The sequence below is a fragment of the Berghia stephanieae genome, chromosome 1 (assembly GCF_034508935.2).
Source record: "Berghia stephanieae isolate SIO BIC M18660-M18661 chromosome 1, UCSD_Bste_1.3, whole genome shotgun sequence".
Taxonomy (NCBI): Eukaryota; Metazoa; Mollusca; class Gastropoda; order Nudibranchia; family Aeolidiidae; genus Berghia; species Berghia stephanieae.
This window is the reverse complement of record NC_088360.1, coordinates 76,221,642-76,246,490: the sequence shown is the minus strand read 5'-3', so window position 1 is coordinate 76,246,490 and position 24,849 is coordinate 76,221,642. Positions and strand designations below refer to the sequence as shown.

The 24,849-nt window shown below is 34.7% G+C and overlaps 1 protein-coding gene and 1 pseudogene across 1 annotated transcript; one reads left to right on the top strand and one right to left on the bottom strand.

Annotated features, from left to right (window-relative positions):
- The first annotated feature begins 16,792 nt into the window (after positions 1 to 16,792).
- On the top strand, positions 16,793 to 20,763 carry LOC144957356 (uncharacterized). The gene is made up of 3 exons (XM_078888544.1): positions 16,793 to 16,908; positions 17,532 to 17,649; positions 18,707 to 20,763. The coding sequence occupies exons 1-3, from the start codon at positions 16,811 to 16,813 to the stop codon at positions 18,917 to 18,919; spliced, it is 429 nt and encodes a 142-aa protein (XP_078744670.1). The 5' UTR covers positions 16,793 to 16,810; the 3' UTR covers positions 18,920 to 20,763.
- LOC144963537 (5S ribosomal RNA) lies at positions 17,761 to 17,878 on the bottom strand (annotated as a pseudogene).
- Positions 20,764 to 24,849: the final 4,086 nt, after the last annotated feature.

Sequence of the window (24,849 nt, the reverse complement as noted above, 5' to 3'; positions counted from 1 at the left end):
GAGATCTCGTTCATGGCGACGAGATGTGACGTAAGAAGGCTAGATCCGGGCAACTTTTTTTTCTCGTATCTCGTCGATCGGTACAACTTCGTTAAGAGTCTATTATTGAGAAATGTAATGACAATGAATTGGAAATAAAACAAGTTGAAAATCAGAGAGGATTCGAGATTTATCAGGTTTGGTGGGTATAGATAGGACGAAGTTGACATCACTAAGGTCTTTGTTATTGTTTTTTGCCATCATTTTTATAGTAATTTTCATTATACTGTATTAACCAAACTATAAACATTAAAGGTGACATACTTTTTTTTGTTTTGTTAGTCCGTTATATTTCCGGATGGCAATGTTGTGAGTTTCTTTGCCAAGCGGACAGCATCTATATTCGGAACGAAGTCACTCAGGACTTTGTTGTTGTTATATGCCATCCAATTTTTATGAGTAGTTCTCACTAAACTGTATTAACCAGACTATAAACGTTCAATGTTACACATAGTTTTGTGTGTTGGTCCGTTATATTTCCGGATGACAATGTTGTGAGTTTCTTAGCCGAGCTCACAGCATCTATACGAGTTTTTCATTATTCTAGTGATGCTGTAATTCGTCATTTGACATCATCGTATCCAAATTATAGCGAAATTAATGACAATCATTGTGCGTGACCCTTTTGCGATTATATTCTAGTCTCCATAAAAGTTATACTAGAGTCTATGTAATGACGCAGAAATAATTCGTTCTCTTTATTTTAAAAAAAAAAAACCCACACACATAATTTTAAACAAAACTAAAGTAACAAAAATCAAACAAAAAAACGAAATCGAGTGGCTTTGCTAAAGTTGCTATAACAGTCACTCCTCCACTTAAGCTGAACCTCCCCCCCCCCCCCCCCCCCCTGTTAAAACAACATTTATTGACTGTTATACTCTAAAATGAAATTACATTTTTGATCAGTGAGCTCATTTTAGTTTGATTAGCGCTCAAATAGCTATTCCTTTCTTCAGGGGAGAGGAGTGGGGGGCGGGTATTTTACAATATAGGGTACTGTGTTGTATAGATAGTATGCAGATGACGTCACTCAGGCCTTTGTTATTGTTTTTGCCATCCGCGTTTGTGAGTTGTTCTCACTAAACTGTATTAACCAGACTATAAAAGTTCATGGTTACACAGAGTTTGTGTGTTGGTCCGTTATACTTCCGGATGGCAATGTTGTGAACTCCTTGGCCAAGCGCATTCTATCTATAATACTGTCTTCTATTTACATATCTGTATATAGATAGTATGCGCTTGGCTAAGAAGCTCACAACATTGCCATCCGGAAGTATAACGGACCAACACACAAACTCTGTGTAACCATGAACTTTTATAGTCTGGTTAATACAGTTTAGTGAGAACAACTCACAAACGCGGATGGCAAAAACAATAACAAAGGCCTGAGTGACGTCATCTGCATACTATCTATTGTGTTGTATCATATGCTATTTGGCTTGATTCGAATCCAGATTTGGGCTGCGCAAAATCGAATCTGCAGAAAAAGCTAAATAAGATCAACGAGAGAGAGAGAGAGAGAGAGAGAGAGAGAGAGAGAGAGAGAGAGAGAGAGAGAGAGAGAGAGAGAGAGAGAGAGAGAGAGAGAGAGAGAATGGGGATTCCTCTCTCAAGCGCATAATGGACGGTGCCCTTGATTCGAGCCAAAATAAATCCCGGCAACCCATGTGCGAAGCTTCCCTGACTTCGGACAGAGCTGCATATACGAGACGGAAGTCGGTTTGGACGAAATCAATCCCTCGAGGAGGAGGGGACATCGACTCCTCGAAACTGGGGGAGAAGTTGCCAGGCTTTTCCAGCAGCAAGAGGAGACATTGGGTGGCAGCCAATCGGCTTCGGTCAAGAACCTGCTTAACAGCACGCGCTCACTACAGAGCCCGAAACCGCAGAGCGTCTAGTTGAATGGTGCGTTGTGATAAAGCTTCCGGGTCGGTTTGCGACCGTGCACAAGTGTGGTATTGAGTTGGCATCCTGGCTGGATTGCCATAACATAGTAGTGTGAACACCATTAGAAGCTGCTGCAGAAAAGGCACTTCACTCAGATTCTGTCACAGTACTCAGATGTAAAATGAGGATCCAGATCCATTAACAACGCTGTCTCCGTTGAAAATAAATTTGGAACGGCCACTTACACGCGTAATATGTCTGCTATTACGTATTTTAATGTTACTGTTGGCTTCAGACCTCATAGCGCTTTTAACACATTTAGTGGATATTGCCCTTAAAAGATCTGAAGTATAAAAAATATTGTATTGCGTTGTATTTATTATGTATTTATTTAATGCCAATAAAACCGAATTTACAACAATATCGAGGAACAAAGAGGAATGGAAAAGAAAAAAGAAAGTCGGCTCACTAATTGGAGACACCGAGGATGTACAAAGAAGAAAACAGCTATCAAACGCCGCACTCAGTAAACTCACCAATGTATGGATTAGAGGTGACAAAATAAAGAGAAAAACCAAACTGAAACTGTACCGTGCTCTTGTAAAACCGGTACTTCTGTATAACTGCGGCACTTGGGCGTTGACAAAATCCGAAGAAGAACATCTGGATGCCTTCCATCGCACACAGCTAAGAAGGGTACTGGACATCAAATACCCCAAAAAGATCTCAAATAAATCACTCTATAAGATCACAAAAGAAAGACCAATCTCCCTTGACATTTTACAACAACGATGGCAACTTTTCGGTCACATACTACGCAGGGACAAAAAACATACCAGCTAACCAAGCCATGTCGGGATACTTCCAAAAACACGGGAACCTTTTCAGAGGAAGACCGATCACAACACTCCCTGTGATCCTAAACAAAAACCTCACAACACTTGGACAAAGCATTAGTCTCATAACGGCAGGGGACCTTGAAAATCTGAGAACCCTAGCAGAGGACCGGCAATATTGGAGACACCTCACACAGGAAATACTTGAAACAGCCAAGGCCACCCGATCTTTCGGTCGAGACGCGAAAGGCATCTAAGTCAGTAAGTCAAGTCATTGCGTTGTATGTGTTTGTGTATCTGTGTGTGTGCGTGTGTGTGTGTGTTTTGTATTGTGTTGTATTTCGTTGTATTGTTTCGTATTATGTTGTATTTGTATTGCTTTATTTTTTTTGTTTAGTGTTGTCTAGTGCTGTATTGTTTCGGTTCGTATTATATTATATATATATATATATATATATATATATATATATATATATATATATATATATATATTATATATATATATATATATGCATGTATATAATTTTTTTACAGAAAGAAAAAACCTGCGTCTTAGGTTGTATATATGTGCACTGCGAAGACGAAGTAAGTGATTTTTCGTAGATGATAGTAATTGTGACTCCGACCGACCGTCCTATACTGGTATTATGTCGGGTGATTCACATGATTTATTTTCAAGTACATACGAACAGATTTGTAAAATTCGAGTTTTTGTCAACTGAAGCTATTGTCATAAATAAACTACGTAAACATGTCTCAGTTTCATAAGCAATGTCCATAAATTCTTTATATTTTTAAAATACATCTAAACGTACCCATAATACCGTATTGCGGTCGTGGGTCACAATTGTGTATGATTTGATTATCCAAATGTGTCAAAGGTTTGGATTGATTCTAGGGAGAAAACCTAAAATTCAAAATAATGATGATCTTGATGATGATGTTTATGATGATGATGAAGATGATAATGATGATGATGGTGATGATGATGATGATGATGATGATGATGATGATGATGATGATGATGATGATGGATATGGTGATAATGAAGAAGAAGATGATGAAGAAGAAGAAGAAGAAGATGATGATGGTGATGATGATGATGACGACGACGACGATGATGATGATGATGATTATGATGGTGATGATGATGATGATGATGATGATGATGATGATGATGATGATGATGGTGATATTAATAATGATAATGATAATAATAATAATAATAATATAATAATAATAATAATAATAATAATAATAATAATAATAATAATAATAATAATAATAATGATAATAATAATAAAATGATAATAGTAATAGTGTCGGCTATGCCTAAATGCCCGCTAATTTGGTGAAACGGAATATTTTTTCTTTATAAGAAAACCAGCTTTTCAAATTGTCATTCGAAACAAGAAAAAATTGAAAGAAAAAGTTGTTGACTTCGCTGCTTCTTTATTTCTGACTGGCAAGCATTCGCAGCATTTATCCGCATGGCTTCCACACACATAAAACGAGACATCAAAGTCACAAAACGATATATCTAGGTCACAAAACAAGACATTTAGATTTCGTTTATGCCAAGATAGCAAACCAAAGCGAGATGCTCGGACTTCGAAAGACATTTCCATAAAAAACTCGGTATTTGCAAGACCCTTATAAATCAATTCCCGCCATAGCTGTAAGCTATAAAGCCTATGAAGCCGGAGTTAATCCGGTTTCAATAGCGCTTTACAGACGACAACAATTAATTGCTTGCTGACCTTTTTACAGGACGCTAATCTATTGCAAGGTACTTTTCATATCTAACTGACCAATCACTGGTGGGTAGACAGTGAGTTTAGAACCGAAAAAGTCAAGTGATGTTGAGCATAGTCAAAGACTGAGTGGGGAACAATGCTCAGAAAACTCTGGCCCTTGCGTTTTCAACTTGTTTGAAATTATTATTATTATTATTATTATTATTATTATTATTATTATTATTATTATTATTATTATTATTATTATTTTATTATTATTATATTATTATTATTATTATTATTATTATTATTATTATTATTTTATATTATCATCATATCATTATTATATTATTATTATTATTATTATTATTATTATTATTATTATTATTATTATTATTATTATTATTATTATTATTATTATTATTTATTATTATTATTATTATTATTATTATCATTATTATTATTATCATTATTATATTATTATCATTATTATTATCATCATCATCATCATCATCATCGAGAGCATCGTCATCATCATCATCATCATCATCGTCGTCGTCGTCAGCATCATCATCATCATCATCACCATTATTATTATTATTATTATTATTATTATTATTATTATTATTATGATTATTATTATATTATTATTATTTATTATTATTATTATTATTATTATTATTATTATTATTATTATTATTATTATTATTATTATTATTATTATTATTATTATTATTATTATTATTATTATTATTATTATTATTATTATTATTATTATTATTATTATTATTATTATTATTATTATTATTATTATTATTATTATTATATTATTATTATTATTATTATTATTATTATTATTATTATTATTATTATTATTATTATTATTATTATTATTATTATTATTATTATTTATTATTATTATCATTATTATCATTGTTATTATTATTATTATATTATTATTATTATTATTATTATTATTATTATATTATTATTATTATTTTATTATTATTATTATTATTATTATTATTATTATTATTATTATTATTATTATTATTATTATTATTATTATCATTATTATTATTGTTATTATTATTATTATTATTATTATTATTATTATTATTATTATTATTATTATTATCATTATTATTATTGTTATTATTATTATTATTATTATTATTATTATTATTATTATTATTATTATTATTATTATTATTATTATTATTATTATTATTATTATCATTATTATTATTATTGTTGTTGTTGTTATTATCAATATAACTATTATGACTGTGCTCATATAAAAATGTGATAATTGAGAATTAAAATGGATAATATGATGATTTTAATGTATGAAGGTGTGTTACATTTATAAATCTTTCAATTAATAGGAATGTCTTGGGGTAGAGACCTGCATTGAAGATTGTGGATTTCGTAAGGATATTTTTTTTATCTCAAAAAGATATCTATTATAATAAATTCACCATTTCATCCTGATCATCATCATCATCATCATCATCATCATCATCATCATCATCATCATCATCATCATCATAATCATCGTCATCATCATCATCATCATCATCATCATCATCATCATCATCATCATCGTCGTCATCATCATCATCACCACCATCATCATCAACAACAACAAAACAATATAACAAGAGTAATAAAACAATAACAACCTTGTCATTTTGTATATCTTTTTTCTTACAGCCCCGAGCCATTGATGTTGAAAACTAAAATATGTTGATTTATACCTACCTGGTCGAAATAATTAACTAAGTAAACATCAAAGTTCACAATAAACATCTAAATTAGCATCAAAGTGTTTTTTTTGTCTCTTATTCTTTTCAAATTTAACACACACACACACACACACACACACATATATATATATATATATATATATATATATATATATATATATGTTTGTGTGTGTGAGTGTGTGTGCGTGTGTCTGTGTGTGTATTTGTGCCTTTCAAATACAGCGATACTGGATCAAATATAATACGATTATCATTAACCAACTGGTTGCTTACAACGCTCAACATTGCTTGACTGTTCACAAGTTTACACTATGCACTTCGGATCTAATGAATCCAAGGGCCACTTGATTTATCATCTTATAATTTTGTTCCTAGATCTATGTTTTATTTTATTAATTGTATACCTTTTTTTCACAATCCTCGACTATATTGACATAAATCAAAATATTAGTCCGAGGCATATAGGCAAAATTTAGGCCTTAATGTAAACTGATGGCTTTCTAAGGTTCCAATACATCTTTGGATAGGTTGAGTTTCCAGACACATTTTATCAAAAGTTTACCAAAATCAAGGGGTACCATCATCGATTTTTAAGGTTAGAAGGTTAAATATGCAAATTATGCCCAACATTTTACAAATCCATTTCTTTTTATAACTGTGTTTTAACTACTGTTTTCTCTATAATGCTGAAGTTTAAGGTAAGATAATTTTTGACTTACAGCGCAATTGGATTCAATAGTCTGACGTCACGTCGCCCAGCAACGGCAAGCAACCTAGTTCTAAACAAAGAAAATCGGTACTTTTTATTCTTCATGCCGGCTAGAACTTTTCACATGTCATGTGACCAGAATGTATAGAGTCAAAACTTGATCTTATTTATAATGTTTTTCTCCTCTGGATACATTTTCATGCTCGTCGGAGAAATATTTCATAAGAGCGTCCGCCTTTGTTCCGATAGTTTAGGGCCAGTTGCTAAGTTACCATGCGTCATTACGAGGGAAGTGACGTCATGACTGTTGAAGAGTATTTTAACAAGTGAAAAGAGGGATCAGTGAACTTTGACATGCGTTTTCTCAATTCAATGAAATGCTATTGTCATTCCATATAATATAAGTTCAATACTAAAAGACGCTATTAAATCTTTTTAATGTTAAGATATTTTTTTATATTCGTAAGGGTTTCAGGGGCATGGCATTATCCCAAAAGTTTACTAAAATCGAACAGTATTATCATCTATTTTTTATGTTAAAATGGTCAAATATGCAAATTGTGTCAAAATATTTTCAAATCCATCTATTTTACGTGTGTGCTAAATATGAAGTTTTCTTTGTTGTAATAAAAATTCAAGTAAGAGCATATGAACAGTAGAAACTTATGGCACCTTTTAAACAATATTTTAACAAAGGTAAAGAAGGATTTTTCGAACTTTGTCATGCAATTTCTTGATTTACTTGAGTGGATTTCGAATGCCTTGATAATTCGGCATTAATGGGCAATGTAATAAATTATTAATGTGTTTTAATGACTTTGTGTATAATTAATGGTCTTAGGAACATTATATCAAAAGTTTACCCAAATCGATATATACTATTATCGATTTTTTAAAGGTCAAATAGTCAAATATGGAAATCATACCTCAGAAATGTTCGTATCCATACTTTTTTTTTCAAATGCCCAAATAAAATATTCTTCTTCATTGTGCTAAAATTTAAGGTAGGAGTACGTTATGAATTTTTAGTTATTGCACCTTTTGTTCAATTTATTATCAAAAGTAAAGAAGGATTTTAGAACTTTGACAAGCAATTTCTTGATTTACTTGAGCAGTTTTGAAATTCGATAATATTTCGACACTAATTGACACTAAGATAACGATTTAATATATTTTAATGTTTTGTTTATTTTGTTTGTTTGTTTGTTTTGTATAAGTGACGGTCTTAGAAACATTATACAAAAAGTTTACCAAAATAAATTTATACTATCACCTATTTTAAGGCCAAAATGTCAAATATGCAAAGTATCCTCCAAAAAAATTGAAATCAATTTTTTTACAAAATGTCCTAAATAGGGTCTGAACTATATTGTGCTAAAATTCCAAGTATAGGCACGGAATGAATATAGAGTTCCAACATCATTTGGTCAATATATAAAGATATGTAAAGAAAGATTTTTACAACTCTGACAAGATTTTTCCCGATTTACTTGAGCGCTTTTGAATTCTACAATATTTATACTATAATATTTTTGATGTGCTATAATAGTCTTTTGTAAAGGTAAAAGTCTTAAAAACATTATAAAAAACGTTTACCAAAACTAATTTACACTATGATCGATTGTTACGGTCAAAATTTCAAATATGCAAATTTCCAATCAAAAATTTTCAAATCCATTTTTTTTTTTACAAATATCCACTATATGGTGATCGAATTTCAAATATGAGCAAGGAATCATTTTAGAGTCACTGCAACTTTTTGTCAATGTATTAACAGATGCAAAGAAGGATTTTTAGAACTTTGACAAGCAATTTCTTGATTTATTTAAGGGTTTTATAAACATTCGATATTTTTTGACACCAATTGATTATGTAATAACTTTTAAATTATGTTTTAATGATTTTTGTATGATTAAAGGTATTAGAAAGATCATACAAATAGTTTACCAAAATAAATTTATCCATCATCTATTTTTAAGATCAAAAGGTCAAATATTCAAATTGTCAACACAAACATGTTCAAATCCATTTTTATTAGATGTCCTAAATAAGGTCTCTTCTATATTGTGCTGAAATTCTAAATATGAACACGGAATAATTTTAGAGTTACATCGCCTTTTGGTCAATATATTAACAAATGTAAAAAGAGTTTCAGAACTTGGACAAGCAAATCATTGATTTACTCGAGCGCATTTGAAATTCCATATAATTTAGACAGTAAATGGGGCTTTCAATATCTCTAATGTTGTATTGATTTGGGGAAAGAGTGGGGGGGGGGGGTGGATTTAGGAACATGGTGGTAAGAGTTTATTCATATCCAATGGTACTGAAATAGATTCTTCGGGTCTTCTTCTTCTTGTTCTTGTTCTTCTTGTTCTTGTTATTGTTCTTCTTGTTCTTGTTCTTGTTCTTGTTCTTGTTCTTGTTCTTGTTCTTCTTGTTCTTCTTCTTCTTCTTCTTCTTCTTCTTCTTCTTCTTCTTCTTCTTCTTCTTCTTCTTCTTCTCCTCCTCCTCCTCCTTCGTCACTCCCTCGTATTGTCTTCATTATTTGAATATATAGTTGGTGAAGGAACACCGTTGTCTTCCTCAGCTCTATCAGTTGCCCATACAGCTTAGACTTCAGGGGCACATCCATCTATATTAGATGTGGCAGAGGCGTGGTACCAGGCCAAAAAATCATATCCTGCTGTGCATATTTTGGGCAAGGCTTCTCCCTCATCACAATCATACATACCTGTTTCTTCTTTTAAAAAAAAAAAAATCTTGTTCCTGTGGTGTTTCAGGCGATTGCGTCCAGGTCGTAATCTAAAATTGTGACCTGGTCATTTCTACTTAGAAATTTGATTGGGTCAATTTAATTGAAGCTCGGACACGTCTTGTATCAGTTGACATTTGCTTGGCTCTTGATGATTAGCTTAATTTCCGCAATTTCATAAAAAGTATTCCTTCAATAAGTATCTGATATTTCAATTTCTACGATGCCGCGATCATAAATTAATTGAAGTCTTACTTCTTATGCTCTTTGACTTAGTCTCATTAGTTCTGCGCTTACATTGTTTAGATCTCTTAGCATTGAGTTGTTTAGGGTGTCTGATACTTGTTGGGCATCTGTAAGGAAGATTATTTTGTTTTGGCAGGAATGTTTGATTCCCTGATGATTTTTATTCCTTCTTTAATTGCCCTTGCCTCGGCTTTATAGTTGGTGCAATAAGCTCATGCTTTGACGTGAAAAGTTAGATTCATACAAATTGGGAAAGAAAAAGTAAAATCATCTATTTATGACATCAAGTATTATTATTGCCCCTTTGATGCTTTCAATGTGATGGTTTCGGGTGGATAATACCCAGGTTTAACTTATGGCCACACCCTCAACTCTATCTGTCCGGTATAAACATCAAGTACAGAGCGAGGAGTTGTCCGATTGGCTTTTTTCAGCAAATGATATTATTCACTTGATCACACTAAGGTATTCGGATTTACAGAAATTTTAAATAAGTTTCACCGATTAACAACATCAACTAATATTACTGCAAATATTACTGTCGTTTTTATGCCATCGATGTGATAATTATTGCCTGGGAAATATTTAGTTAAACGTTATCGGCAAACTGTCAATTGTATCTGTCTAGCTTCTAGCCCGAACAAACCAACAGTAGACATATTATTATGATGGAATACTTGATACTGTAAGCGTCTCCTTCAGATTTTCATTTTACCTCAGGATTAAAGTGGTCCAAACACCCATTTTCTTTCATGTAAGTATAGATCAGTGCATATTACTTCGTTTTGAATTATGGGCAAACTCTCAATTTTACCAATCAACAGTCAAAACATGATCACCAGAGTACTGTACTGTAAGGTAAGTTCTCGATCCCAGGATTGGGGAGACATTCCGAAAGCTCCTACATTCCCAGTATTCTTTCAATTTGTATTTTCACCTTTGATTTTTTGTCAGGCGCTTATTTATTCATTTTGTCATCATTTAGAAACATTTTAAAAACTTTAGAACAAACCCTGATAGATTTGTGAAAGTTTAAAATTTCCTAATTTGACTATTGTTTTGATTCTCGGCCGCCAATTTGATTTGTGAAGTATTGAAAGGTAGTACAAAGCAATCCGACGGTTTTTTTTTCTATTAGGGTCAGCTCGAGATCGGAGGATTTTTTTCTATTAGGGTTAGTCATAAGTCTTAGCAAAGGTGCCAGGGTGTTTGTTTTTCCCATTAGGGTTAGTTAAAGGTATTAGTTTTTATTTTTTCTTGGTGTTAGCTTAGGGAATATTATTTGAGCGGTTTCCCTTTAGTAGGAGCTCTCGGAAAGCCTCCCCAGGATCGTCTTTTAACTCTGCTCACGTCTGCTACTTCAGGTTTATTTTCGCAGTTGATTTTCATACCACAACCTGTTTTCACACACGGACAACTGTATGTTGCTGTGTCACGGGTCAGAGGCTATAGTGGCTTACACTTCATGTTGGGCCACACAGCAAAATCAACAGAGGATGTACCAAATTACACAGACAACGTTGTTTACCAATCTGCCCTCATTAAATGATGGTGGGTACGATATCGAATGAATATATATATATATATATATATATATATATATATATATATATATATATATATATATATATATACATATGTGTGAGTATGTGTGTGTGTACGAATGTGTGTAGATATATATATATATATATATATATATATATATATATATATATATATATATTATATATATGTGTGTGTGTGTGTGTTTGTTTGTTTGTTTTTAAGGGTTTAACGGCACTTGCAACACATTAAGGTCATATCAGCGCCAGTAAAAAGGAAGAAAATGGGATAGTAAAAATTTCTAGAATTACAATTAAAGCACAAAAGAAAAGGTAAGACAAAGGGGAACTGGTTCAAATAGGGAACATATGTAGATTCCAAGAGCACACCGTCAAAGTACTTAGTTTGAGATCACCTAAAAGTCTCATCCAGACACAAGCACAGGTCCCAACTAAGAGGAATACACTGTAAACTAAACATAATACAATGCATAACAGAGAGATGATGTACAAGGAAAAAAATATCATCTCCCAAAACTATAACTGTACATTCGACTGTTTTCCTCCCAGCCAAGGAACTCCGGCAAGGATCAGGACAAAACTAAGTAATCTCATTCCAAGACAATGACAGGAAACAATTGGAAAACGGGTATGGAGGGATAGAAGTCTCAGCATGTACCTCCCTGCCCACTTTGGGAGGTCAGGATCCCCACCCAGTATTATATATATATATATATATATATATATATATATATATATATATATATATATATATATATATATGACATTATATGACATTGACATATTAAACGCCATTGAAAAGGGGAGAAAAAGTATTTAGGTAGTAAGTATGTTTTACCATATTATATTTCATTAATATCAATAAAAGGCACGGAATAACGCATCCGCCAGGACATTGTTCTTGGCTGGGATGTGATGGATATTCAAATGGTATCTCTGTAACTTCCAGTGTAAAGACAGACCATCTCTTCAATATCTGGTTACTGTTTTTCATCCTTGTGAAAAAAGCAGGAGGGCTGTGATCAAAGTAGATGGTAATCCGAGGACGAGACATAAAATAAATGTCAAAATGTTCCAAAGCGAGCACAAGAGAAAGATGGTGGAATAATTGCTCTGAGGTCGAGTGACCTTTCTGGAAAAGAATGCAATGGTGTGGAGCGTGTCTTCAAATTCTTAAAGCAACACTGCCCCGGCTCCCAAATCAGAAGCATCACATGCCGATATGAAATATTTATTAATTATAGTCAGGACTTCTGAGTACTGGTGCGCTTCCCAGAAATAGTTTAAGGGTATTAAACGCCTTGTCGCACTCCTCCCCCCACTGAAAAACATCTTTCTTTCAGTAAATGTGTCATTGGTGCAGAGATAGAAAAGTGTGGACAAAACCGGCAATAGTAGCCCACCATTCAAAGGAATCGCATCAATTCTCTTCTATTTCTAGGCATGGGGAAATCCAACAGGTGAAATCTTGGCTGAGTTTGGTCTGATGCGCCCATTACCAAGTTCATATCCCAGATAGGTCACTGTTCCACACCCAATTGTCAATTTGTCCATGCTGATAACGAGATTGTGGTCATCCAGTATTTTTAAAACGGCATCGAGATGTGCCCGGAGATCCTCCCACGTCTCAGAAAACGATAAGGTCATCAATGTAAACCGCTGCGAAATTCTCCAGTCCACAGAAATATTAAGGCGGCGCTGAAATGCGGCTGGTGCTCCGGCAAGGCCAAATGGTAATGGTATGGTGAATTCGAAGAGTCCAAATGGGTTGATGACGGCGGTAAGATGTCTGGAGTTATTGTGGAGGGGGATACCCGGATTTTAAATCGATGGAGCTGAGATATTTGGCTGAGTTGTCAATAATGTCATCGATCCCCGGGATCAGGTATTGATCAGGATATGAGATTTCATTAAGGCGACAATAGTCGATGAAGAGCCACCGGCTTTGATCTGCCTTCTGTCTAAGGAAACATGGTTACGAGACGTTGGACTCGCTATTTGAAACGATTTTGTTGTTTAAAAGTTCGCTTATTTCGGTTTTCAAGATGCATTGCTTTTCCTGAGACATTCTGTAATACATGTAAATAGGTTTGTTGGACAAGTTGATATGACTATGACTCCAGTCTGATGGAGTGGGGCGGCGGGAGGTAGATGTGAGACACGGGATTCATCGGTGCAAAGGTATCGCTGTCGGGTAAGGATGACTCAAATAGTTTTGTTGTTTGGGTGAGGTTTCCCAGTAGTTAATAACTTATTGTGAAGTGAACTGGTTCCTCTGTGGTGGCAGAAAAAATATTGTCTTTGGAGTTTGTACCCAGAACTAAATCATTAACATTGTTTGTGGCCACAGAGTCATTTTCATTCTCTTTTCCTTCATAGGATGGTTTTAATAAGTTAATATGAAAGAGTTGTCTTTTTCTTCCTATTAGGTAATCAATGTCGCTTATTTTCTCCAGAATGTTGTATGGCCCTGACAATTTGGCCTCTAAAGGGTGGTGATAAGTAGGGAGGAAAACTAAGGCTCTCTCACCAACATTGAATGTACTTGATTTGCATTTCATGTCATACATAAATTTAATTGTATCCTGTTTACAGGATAAATGTCTCTTTGCAAGTTCAAAACATCAAACCCCTGACATTATGTCCAAAGACTAACTTAAAAGGGTAAAAACCGAAAGATTCTCGAATTATTGCAAAGAGATTAAGGGGTACATTTTCATCCCTGGGTGAAGTTCCCGACCCCCCATTGTGGGCAGGGAGGTACTTGCTGTCTTCTATCCCCCTATATCTGTTTTACAATTGCCTTCTGTCCTTGTCTTAGAATGGGATTACTTAGTTTTGTCCTGACCCTGGCCGGAGTCCATGGCTGGGAGGGAAACAGTCGAATTATATATATATCGAGATTATATTTTTCCTTGTAAATCATCTCTCTGTTATGTACTGTTAATTTTTTTCTTAATTTTTTAACATATGGTTTATAAACATTTGAGTTTATTCCTCTTAGTGAGATCTTTTGAAACTTGTAGGTGGTCTCAAACTAAGTATACTGATAGTGTGCTCTTGGAATCTACATCTGTTCCCCATTTGAACCAATCTCCGTTGTCTTACGTTTTCTTTAAGTCCTTTTAACTGTACATCTGGAGTCTTTTCACTATCCAGTATTATTCCTTTTTACTGGCAATGATATGACCTAAATGTTTTGCAAGCGCCGTAAAACCATGAAAATAAACAAACAAACCAACAAATAATCCCTCTCAACACGGGGTAAATGGATCTGTCATGCGTGATAATAGTTCACTGATGAATATACTATGTTGCTCCAGCTGTTCTTACAAAAGTTGCATAGTTTGATTCATTGATCATCATCATCCATCGTGGCTTGTGCTCTTGAGCACGTTGCCGGTCAGCTGTCTCAACGAATCACGATCCTCTGCGGTGCGCAGGAAATCTGTGTTGCTTTTAAAATCACATTTGGCCATTCTTAGGCGGCGGGAGGTAGATGTGAGAATGAAAATGACTCTGTGGTCACCATTGATAGCTGTCCGTTAAGAGTTTGGGAATGCCAGATTTAGACATGGTGCCTCAAACCGTCTGACGTGGTTGGTAGTTAACATCTTCAATAGTGTAGTATTCACTAAAGTGTCTGCGTAGGGGTGATTTAATAATTATCTTTTATGTGTGACAACTTGATGAAGTGTATCTCGCCAGAAATCGTGACGAGGTTCATCTCTCTACTTCCTCATCCGTCACTTAAATACGAGGGCTGATCAAAATATGAATTGCCCTGATGATGAATGAATGTTCTGATTCTCATGAAATTTTGCACACTAACTACTTACTGTTATGTTTCTACATGGTCCCCAGTTAAAGGGGTAGACATCTCTTCTTGACCTTGAAAAGTCCTTCAAGGTAAAAGGCGTGGATTTGGCGGTAAGCCAGATTTCTGAAGCTTTTTAAAACTTCAATTTTATCTTCAAAGCTCTTTCTTTTTGTGGTCTTTCCTCAACGTAAGGTACTACATAAAAAAGATGGTACCAAATTGAGTGAGTTGGAAGGATGAGGTAAAATTTCTAAGCCACAATCTTATCTGCTGCTGCTGTTGACAATGCGCAGTGTCCTGCAAAAGCAGAACTCAATTTCGAAGCTTCCATTGATGTTTTGTATCCGACTTAGGCTAATCTATTCAAGAGTTGTAAGTCTTGTATCCCGTTCATTTTTTTATTTTTTTGGCGGGGGGGGGGGGGTATTCAAACCTAATGAGGTCTTCCATGTTCCAAAAAGCGATGAGCATGGCCTTCAAAACAGAGCGGCTCATCTTTGCCTTTTTGTGGGATCGGCTGTTCTCGGGTTCTCAATTGTTTTAAGTGCCATTTCATCCCTGAACCAAATTGACAGAGCAAGGTTACATCAATTGCCACAATTCTGTCTAAAAAATGTTCACATATTTAAGACAACCGCGTTTTCGTCCCCATTTCATTTCTTGTTGACAAAACTGAATTTCTGGTTTGTGTGTTTTGGTGTGCAGTCACCAAAGAAGTGCGTATCAGTATAAGAAGTTTTCAATTTTTTACATGAAATCTTATGAGAAGTTGATAATCTTTTACTGAAAATTTCATGCGAATCAAACGATTCCTTCATAGTATTGTAATTCATATTTGATTAACCCTCGTTTTGACAGATTCGAATCCTTGATTGGTTGGTTTAAAGTAGGTCAACAACCTAGCAACTCGAGGATTTTTGGTCCTTTCTGGACTCAACCAGTTACGTTCTAACACCAATGACGGGATTTAACTAGAACTAATATACATAACACAATGGGAACTTTCTGAAAGTGGCGACGCATGGCTTGATACGTTTTTTAATATTTATATTGGGAACACATTGGTACATATGAAGCAAATATCTGTATTAACCCAGTGATATCCATTGGTTTATACATCTGCAAAAAGGGGGGAAAAGACGTTAATACAAAGCCTTATGATTAATTCCCGAGTGGTTCTACAGCAGGTAGATTTTGGTAACCTTAACAAATTCCCACGATAACTATCCTAATTTGTACGATTTTACCCATATTCCCCCTACCATTAAGCTTTTCAGAATGCCCTGTAGATCGCCGTAACGTCTCGCAGGCATGTCGTACCTATCCCACCATAATAGTGACTGTGATAAAAGTGCGCATGAAGAGAAACTAGAGAACGGATAGAGGAAACGGCACTAAAAAGCATATTGATGAAACCATTCAAAATTCATCATTTTTCACCAAACTTTATGAATATGGCCTCCACGACACATCATACAGACAAACTGTCTTTTGGCGACAGTAGTATAGTTCCAGCAAATCCTCAAGTATCATATAAATGTGGAAAGTAAGACTACAGAAGTTTTATGAACATTATTGTAAGGACGAGCACTGACATCAAATTTTGAGAAATAAATTTCTTGTTAGATTTCTTGTCGTATCAAAGATTTCTTTTTCGGTTGATGCCAACCTTGGGGTAAAGTCCGTGTAGGATTTCAATATAAATATAAGAATAATAGCAATTCTTACTTCAAGTCTGAATGAATTTGTTAATGAAAAAAGCCGCTTTCAAAATACTACCACAGAAAAACGATCCGCGCCGTGAGTGAAGAAAATTTGATTCTCCGCTTTTTTAGGGTATCGTGATATTGATGCAAAACTCTCAGTCTCAGTCCAATTTTTCCAGCATATTATTTTAATTATCTATTTTAAAAACAGTCTTCGTCATTAAAAAACATTCACATTCATAACTATTTGTAAAATAAGTAAAATTTTTCGCTTTAGGCCAACCCAATATTATGTGAATCGTAGGGTCAACGTCGTCGTCCACCACCTTTGCCACCACCACCACCACCTCCTCCTCCTCCTCCTCTTCCTCCTCCTCCTCCTCCTCCTCCTCATCATCATCATCATCATTATCATCACCTTCATCATTGCTTTCACCGTTCTCCCCACCATAATCGCCACCAGGGTTTCAAATGACAACAATTCAGCTGTTGATACCAACAGTCAGCCCAAATGTCCAGATGGTTCTGCCATGCAGATAAATACAGTTCCTCCTACAAACTACTTTTCCACAGGACTCAAGGTAATGCTACAACTGCTACTAAAAAAAACACAAAAATTTGAATAACAATTTTTAAAAAATTAAATGTAATGAAATTGTAAAATAGATAAATTAAAAAACAAACTTTTAACATGTCTGCAACACGTGGAGTTCCCAAGCGGTCACCCATCTAAGTACTAACCACGCCTGACGTTGCTTGACTTCGGTGATAGGACGGGAACCGGTATTTTCAAGTAGTATGGTCGTAGACAACAAGTGTCGGAAATAGAATTTAATAAAATATTAAAACACTATTGCTAATTTATATAATAATGAAGATAGTTTAGAAATGTATAATATTGTTAGTTGAAATAGCGTGTTGTATTCATCTGTTGCACAATTTGTCGTTACTGGAGAATTTAAAATCGCGATGGGCTATCTTGAAAGCGGCATGAGACACTTCACCGGAAGCGAGGACGGGAGACGCATGCGCAAAACCAGGATGACGTTCTCTCTGTAAGGGCATGTGTCGCTCGCTCCCACGGCCGGTCACAAAAACTCAATGGGTGGCTGTATCGCCGATTCAGCCAGCGGCTCGCGTTCTCGCTAAACTGCCTACTTGAATAAATATGTCACCAATTTCACTATTTCACTATTGTATACTTACCTCTGTCCGCCATTGACGCGAATGATGAAATTGAAATGCATGATATAAAATAAAATAAAAAGATGAAAATCTGGGTATGGCCTGTAACTGAAATGGCATTACCCTAAATTGACAATTATTTGGTTATTGTAAACTCTCCCTGGTGTATTTTATTACAGAGGGTTTGTCCTGTACCCGGACTGCATGAAATATGAAATTGGTTCCGTATTATTCCTATGAAAATGAAGCATTTTGAATAGACTGTGAAAATGTATGAGTACGTAAGATAAATGTACATATCTATTTTTTTAAACCAAAAAGTGTTTTTTTTTAAATACTGTCTTGAAGGCTTATCTGTCAGCTGTATAGTTTGCGGTCTTATGATATAACTCTGAATACCACACAAAGTACAGAACATTATGGTCATGACTTATTATCTCTTCATCAATCCAGGGTTACGGTCGCCCCAGGCAGCACCCACTGTTCCAGACAACAAGTGCCTCATATGGGAAATATGCTCCTCCTCCAGGTCTGAACCAAAAACCGAAAGCTCGAAACTGTAAATTCACAACCGAGCTCGCGGTGGCGGGTATTTACATCGATTCACATCTTACAAACGAGCAAGACAAGGAATCAATCTACAATCCTCCAACCCGTTATTATTAACCAATTAACTGACGAACTCTGGAAAAACTCGTATAAAACATTTGGCCAGAAAAATCTTCTTCAAATATCGATCGATTTTTGATATTAATGGTAAAGGCTACTAAAGAGAGGCCATTTAATGCTGTTTGTCGTGTGACAATTATGGCGGGTGAACAAAAATAAAGGCGGTCGAGGTTTGAGGAATTTTGAATGGAAGCTACATATAAATAATCGTTAGTATCTAAATAATATGGACAATGTAAAACAATTATATTATTATCATTGTTTTCCTAAATGCTGTTGAAATCCGGGAACACATAATAAAAAAATGATTTATTCTCTGGGTTGAATGAAACAGTGCCTTACCGTGGTAGGCTGATTTAAAAAAATGTTTTTTTAAATTATATTTTTATCTCTGTTTTTTTTTCTGGTGCTGTTTAAATCACTTTCTTGGTTGTTTAAATATTTTTCCAACGTTCTCTTAGACCTTATTCATGTTGGTTCACGACTTGGTTTACGACTTGCAAGGAATTCGTAGCCAGAATGATTTTCTCATTTCTCGTGTTTTGTCAACCGGTATAAAATGTCCCCATGCCTTTGGTCATGCTTCAAAATGTACCAGTGGATGAACCGAGAGGACAAGGGTCTCACCAATGATTTTCAATACCTTTAAAGTAGATGAGATAAATTTATATTATATTGTCCACGAGTGTAAAATATAATTGTACAAGTGTCGTCATGAAGTGTAGCTATAACAACTATGAACAATTTTTGCACAAAATTTGATTAAATCTGATAAACACATGATTATTCCAAAGAAAAAAGTGGTTTTTACATAAAATGACGGATTATAATTAAGTTATTACGTCATTTAGAAACGGCAACACTATTATTGGAAGTCCTTCTGAAAAAAAGAGCTGTAACTGAGATAAAACATATTTTCAGTGATATAAACGCTAGTAAGTATCCACAAAAGACTAAAATGTATTCAAAAATCAAAGTTTTGGCCTTTAACAATGATCGCAAATATTAAATGAGTGTATGAAACTGCTCAAATAGAAAAATTAGGAATCCAAACAAAAATGGAGCAAACAGCAACAAAAAAATAAGCAGCCCGAGACAACGAACTCAGCAGTCAGATTATGTCCACTATTATGTGGAACATGCATGGTGTAATTCACACAGATTTACTAATCAGAGAAAGAGTATAATGAACTCAGTAGCATACAATAAGAAAAAAAATCCGGTTTCAGTGTAGTGTTTTAGTGTTTTTTTCCACCTATACAACAATGCCCTCTGTATTTATTGACTGGACTGAGAAAGGAAGCCAATCATTTCAAATAATTGGAAAATGCTTTCAAAACTGCTTTATTCACCTGGGCCCAATTTCATGTAAGAGAACTAGATCTAGTTACTTACTAGTCTAGTAAATGACTTGCTAGTTTTAAGTCTAAGCAGAGCAAGAGACCTTAAAAATCGGATTTCATGAAAGTTTTCTGTTCTCTGACTAGCTCGGCTCTTGCCTAGAAGTGAGCGTTGTATGGACTGTGACTAATTCCGCTATTTTGTGATGGTAACACCAAGCTCTCTAGTACACGATGGCTTGTAAGATACAAGCCTTCATACTTTCAACGCAAAAGATTTCTAAAGAGGAAATTAGCAATACATCCGGTTTAGATAACATTTCTTCCGTTTCATATTTGAACTTACATTTGCCACGATGAATCAAATCACGTGATATTATTTGGGACTGATCAGACTGCAATGATGTCCATGGTCGACTGTCAATTCTATATTTAGGCCAATGAAAGTTTCATTGACTCTCAAACAAATGGAACCAAAAAAAAAAAAAACAAGAAAAACAACACACAAAAAAACAACAAACAAACAAAAAACAAAAATGAAAACAAAAACAAAACCAAAAAACAAACAAAAAAAAAACAAACAAACAAAAAAACAAAAAAAAAACAAAAATAACAAAAAACAAAACAAACAAACAAAGAATCAAACAAAACAGAAAATGTGTTCTGATGAATTACATTATTTCAGCCCGCAGAATAACTTTTGTCTCCACTACAGTTTCTAATGGTTTTTTTATGGTTCTTCCTGAATCCACTGTGAGTCTCCGTTCAATCGCAACTCTCGAGCCGATTAGATTCTTTTTTTTTCTTTTTAGGTTTTACTTACAAAAATGTCCACTTTCGACGATCTGAACTTATCTTACAGTTTTTTAAAGCCAGTGTCAATAGCAACAGGACACTTTTTGCCTCTGTCATTCGTAACCGACGTGTTTTCCTTCAGAATCCAAGCTCTCTCAATCTAAAAATAGCTGCTATATTGTCGGCGCTATGATGTATCATAGTAATTAGTCTCAGACTAATCTTGAAGTCCGGCCTCAGCAAATGAGTAAACCTTGGTCAAACTTAGTCTGAAGGTGCCGTGCTTTTAGGCTGGGACTTGCTTTGTCAGCCTACATGAAATCCGATTTTTTTCAAGTCCTTGACTTTAGTTATTGGAGACCAAGCGCTAGTCCGCGTTCATGAAAACGGGCCCTGATTTAACTCTAGGAGACCACGACCTGTTTTGGATCAATGAAAGAAGCCATGAGAGGTAACTAATATGAATGAAGATGGCGTAGATGTCAAATCTGTTATCAACCCTGGTTGAAAATTTAACCTTATTAGTTTTATAAAGACGACACTATATTACAAGGTAGAAAATTATTAAGGAAAAAAGAGGGAATTTTGTTGAAAAATAAAGATATGATCCGATCCTGAGAAATTACCATTCAATTCGAGATGGGACATTTGTTGATCCTTATCATTTAGTTTTAAAGTTTTCTAACATTATTTATTGTTTTCTAACTTTAAAACTAAATAATAATTTGCATTTTATTTTAGCTTAGTTCGTGTTATGAAAACCCGATAAGAAATCGTCAGGTCTTACGGTGTCCAACTACCTCAATGTTGGTAACCAGTCCCTATCAATCTGTTAATATGATTACATTCTGACGCCTAACACTGACAATCTCCCCGGGATTTACAACGAATTTTATCTTAATCTAATGAATGGGCGACCATTGCTTACTACAATCCTTTGCATTGATGTGGTCCATGTGACAGTGGCATCACAATTCCCATAGTCTTTGTCATTGATAAGAGTCGACGTGTACCTATTTGCAGGTCTGATAACCCGATTTGTTATGGTCTCAATGTTTTAATGGAAATATACTCTCAAACCAACGCAAAATATTGTCCATTACAACAATGTTAAATCAGGCCCATAATTGCGTTCGGCTATCAGACCTAAAAATATATGCACCTAGATAAGAGTGTGTAATATTAAATTTAGGCTATTGAAGCTACAGCGGGATTTAAAATTACATAAACCTGAAACTTTTGCATAACTATTGTAATAAGACCCTTTATGTATAAGTGGAAATTTAACACAAAGTTAGTGAAAGTGCAAAACACAATCAACTACAGCTAACAATTTCTGTCGAGGCATACATGCTGCCCTACTCTGGAAAAAACCCCCTCCAGTTTTAAAGCTGTTGCAAGAAAACTCGCCCAAAACTTAAAAGATGTGGGGTTTTTTTCTTCTTCTAGAGGTATGAGCACATACAAGAAGATTTTTTATCATCAGCTGCTCAACTCGCATTCGAACCGTTAATCCCTGACACTCAAATACACATGTTTTGACATGCCCACTCTCCTTGATAAATCATTGGAAGACCGATCACGAATATTTGCGAGAAACGTTACTGCACAACACGACTTTAGAAGTGATTCCTTCCAGTGAAATTGTTTGGTGTGAACAAAACGAATTGACCTTTCCGGGCAGTACTTGTATGTCAATTTCTTTAAAATAAGTGTACATTGATTCTCTCAGAGATTAACTTTGCTCTGCTGTTGTTTATACATTTTAATAAATTATGCTAAAATGTTATATTGAACGTAGGTACTTGTTTATAGTAAGGCCTAAGAGTAGTGTTATAATAATTGTCCTTTTCGAAGCACTCAGACTATTTTTTCGTAATTAATAAATAAAAAATGACAATATGCCATTAAATTATTTATTTTAAAAAATGTTTGCTTTCATAAAGCGCGATATATATACTAACATTGCTCAAATCGCTTTACAAAAGGGATAAAGTCAGCATCTAGTCTAATTTAAGACGAGGTAAGGAGCTTGTCGTAAGGTAGTATTGTGATTTGATTTCGACAAAGACAAATTTGTTTTGCTTCTACTCATGCTTATAAGTACAAGAAACCGTGCATGAATAAAAGATGATCTAGTCGTGATGAAAAAAACAAAGAGTACCGGCCGCCTAAATTTCATAAATTTTTAACCGAGTTGTTACAACCCCCCCCCCCCCACCCAACGTGCTAATCAAAAGCAACCTGTATGCACAAGGAACATAGTAGAAGGGAAAATCAATTGTTTCATAAGGTGACTTGTTAAATAACAACAATTTGGCATAATATTATATCAAAGACACTCGTACTTCCTAGACTGGGAGACAGAATATACATCGTCTTGGAAAGCCATTGTTATATTTCTTGAACATGTGAGTTGACAATTTATGGGATGCGGTGTTCTCTTTTAATTTGATAATTGTAGTTCTAAATAATGGCAATGGTGATGAAAATGATGGTGATATTGATGATGATGATGATAATAATAATAATAATAATAATAATAATAATAATAATAATAATAATAATAATAATAATAATAATAATAATAATAAAATAATATTCAGAAAAGTGAGTGGAGCAGGCACTTATGTTGGTAACAACAAGATATGAAGTGAATAGAAAAGTGCCAGAAGACAATAGAGAATAAAAATTTTTTTTTTCGCGGCGGTGGTGGGGTTTGAACCTGCGACCTTATTGGTACGACAACTCCGCCTGGCAGGTGAGAGCGTGGCTCTACCGTGTGAGCTATCCACGAACACAAAAAATATTCGTTTCAAACTCAAAGTCATTACTAGATCCCTCTCTCACCCACTTCTTGAGACCGCCGATTCGTTCGTACACCACCATCGCGAATAATTTTGACCAGCAGTTAAGCTTAATAGCCAATATTCTCAACACAAACATATAACATAGAAACGATTGAGACATTGAGTATGCTCCGGTGTATGGGGTGAATTTTAATTCAGAAAAGTGAGTGGAGCAGGCACTTATGTTGGTAACAACAAGATATGAAGTGAATAGAAAAGTGCCAGAAGACAATAGAGAATAAAAATTTTTCGCGGCGGTGGTGGGGTTTGAACCTGCGACCTTATTGGTACGACAACTCCGCCTGGCAGGTGAGAGCGTGGCTCTACCGTGTGAGCTATCCACGAACACAAAAAATATTCGTTTCAAACTCAAAGTCATTACTAGATCCCTCTCTCACCCACTTCTTGAGACCGCCGATTCGTTCGTACACCACCATCGCGAATAATTTTGACCAGCAGTTAAGCTTAATAGCCAATATTCTCAACACAAACATATAACATAGAAACGATTGAGACATTGAGTATGCTCCGGTGTATGGGGTGAATTTTAATTCAGAAAAGTGAGTGGAGCAGGCACTTATGTTGGTAACAACAAGATATGAAGTGAATAGAAAAGTGCCAGAAGACAATAGAGAATAAAAATTTTTCGCGGCGGTGGTGGGGTTTGAACCTGCGACCTTATTGGTACGACAACTCCGCCTGGCAGGTGAGAAAATTTTTTTATTCTCTATTGTCTTCTGGCACTTTTCTATTCACTTCATATCTTGTTGTTACCAACATAAGTGCCTGCTCCACTCACTTTTCTGAATTAAAATTCACCCCATACACCGGAACATACTCAATGTCTCAATCGTTTCTATGTTATATGTTTGTGTTGAGAATATTGGCTATTAAGCTTAACTGCTGGTCAAAATTATTCGCGATGGTGGTGTACGAACGAATC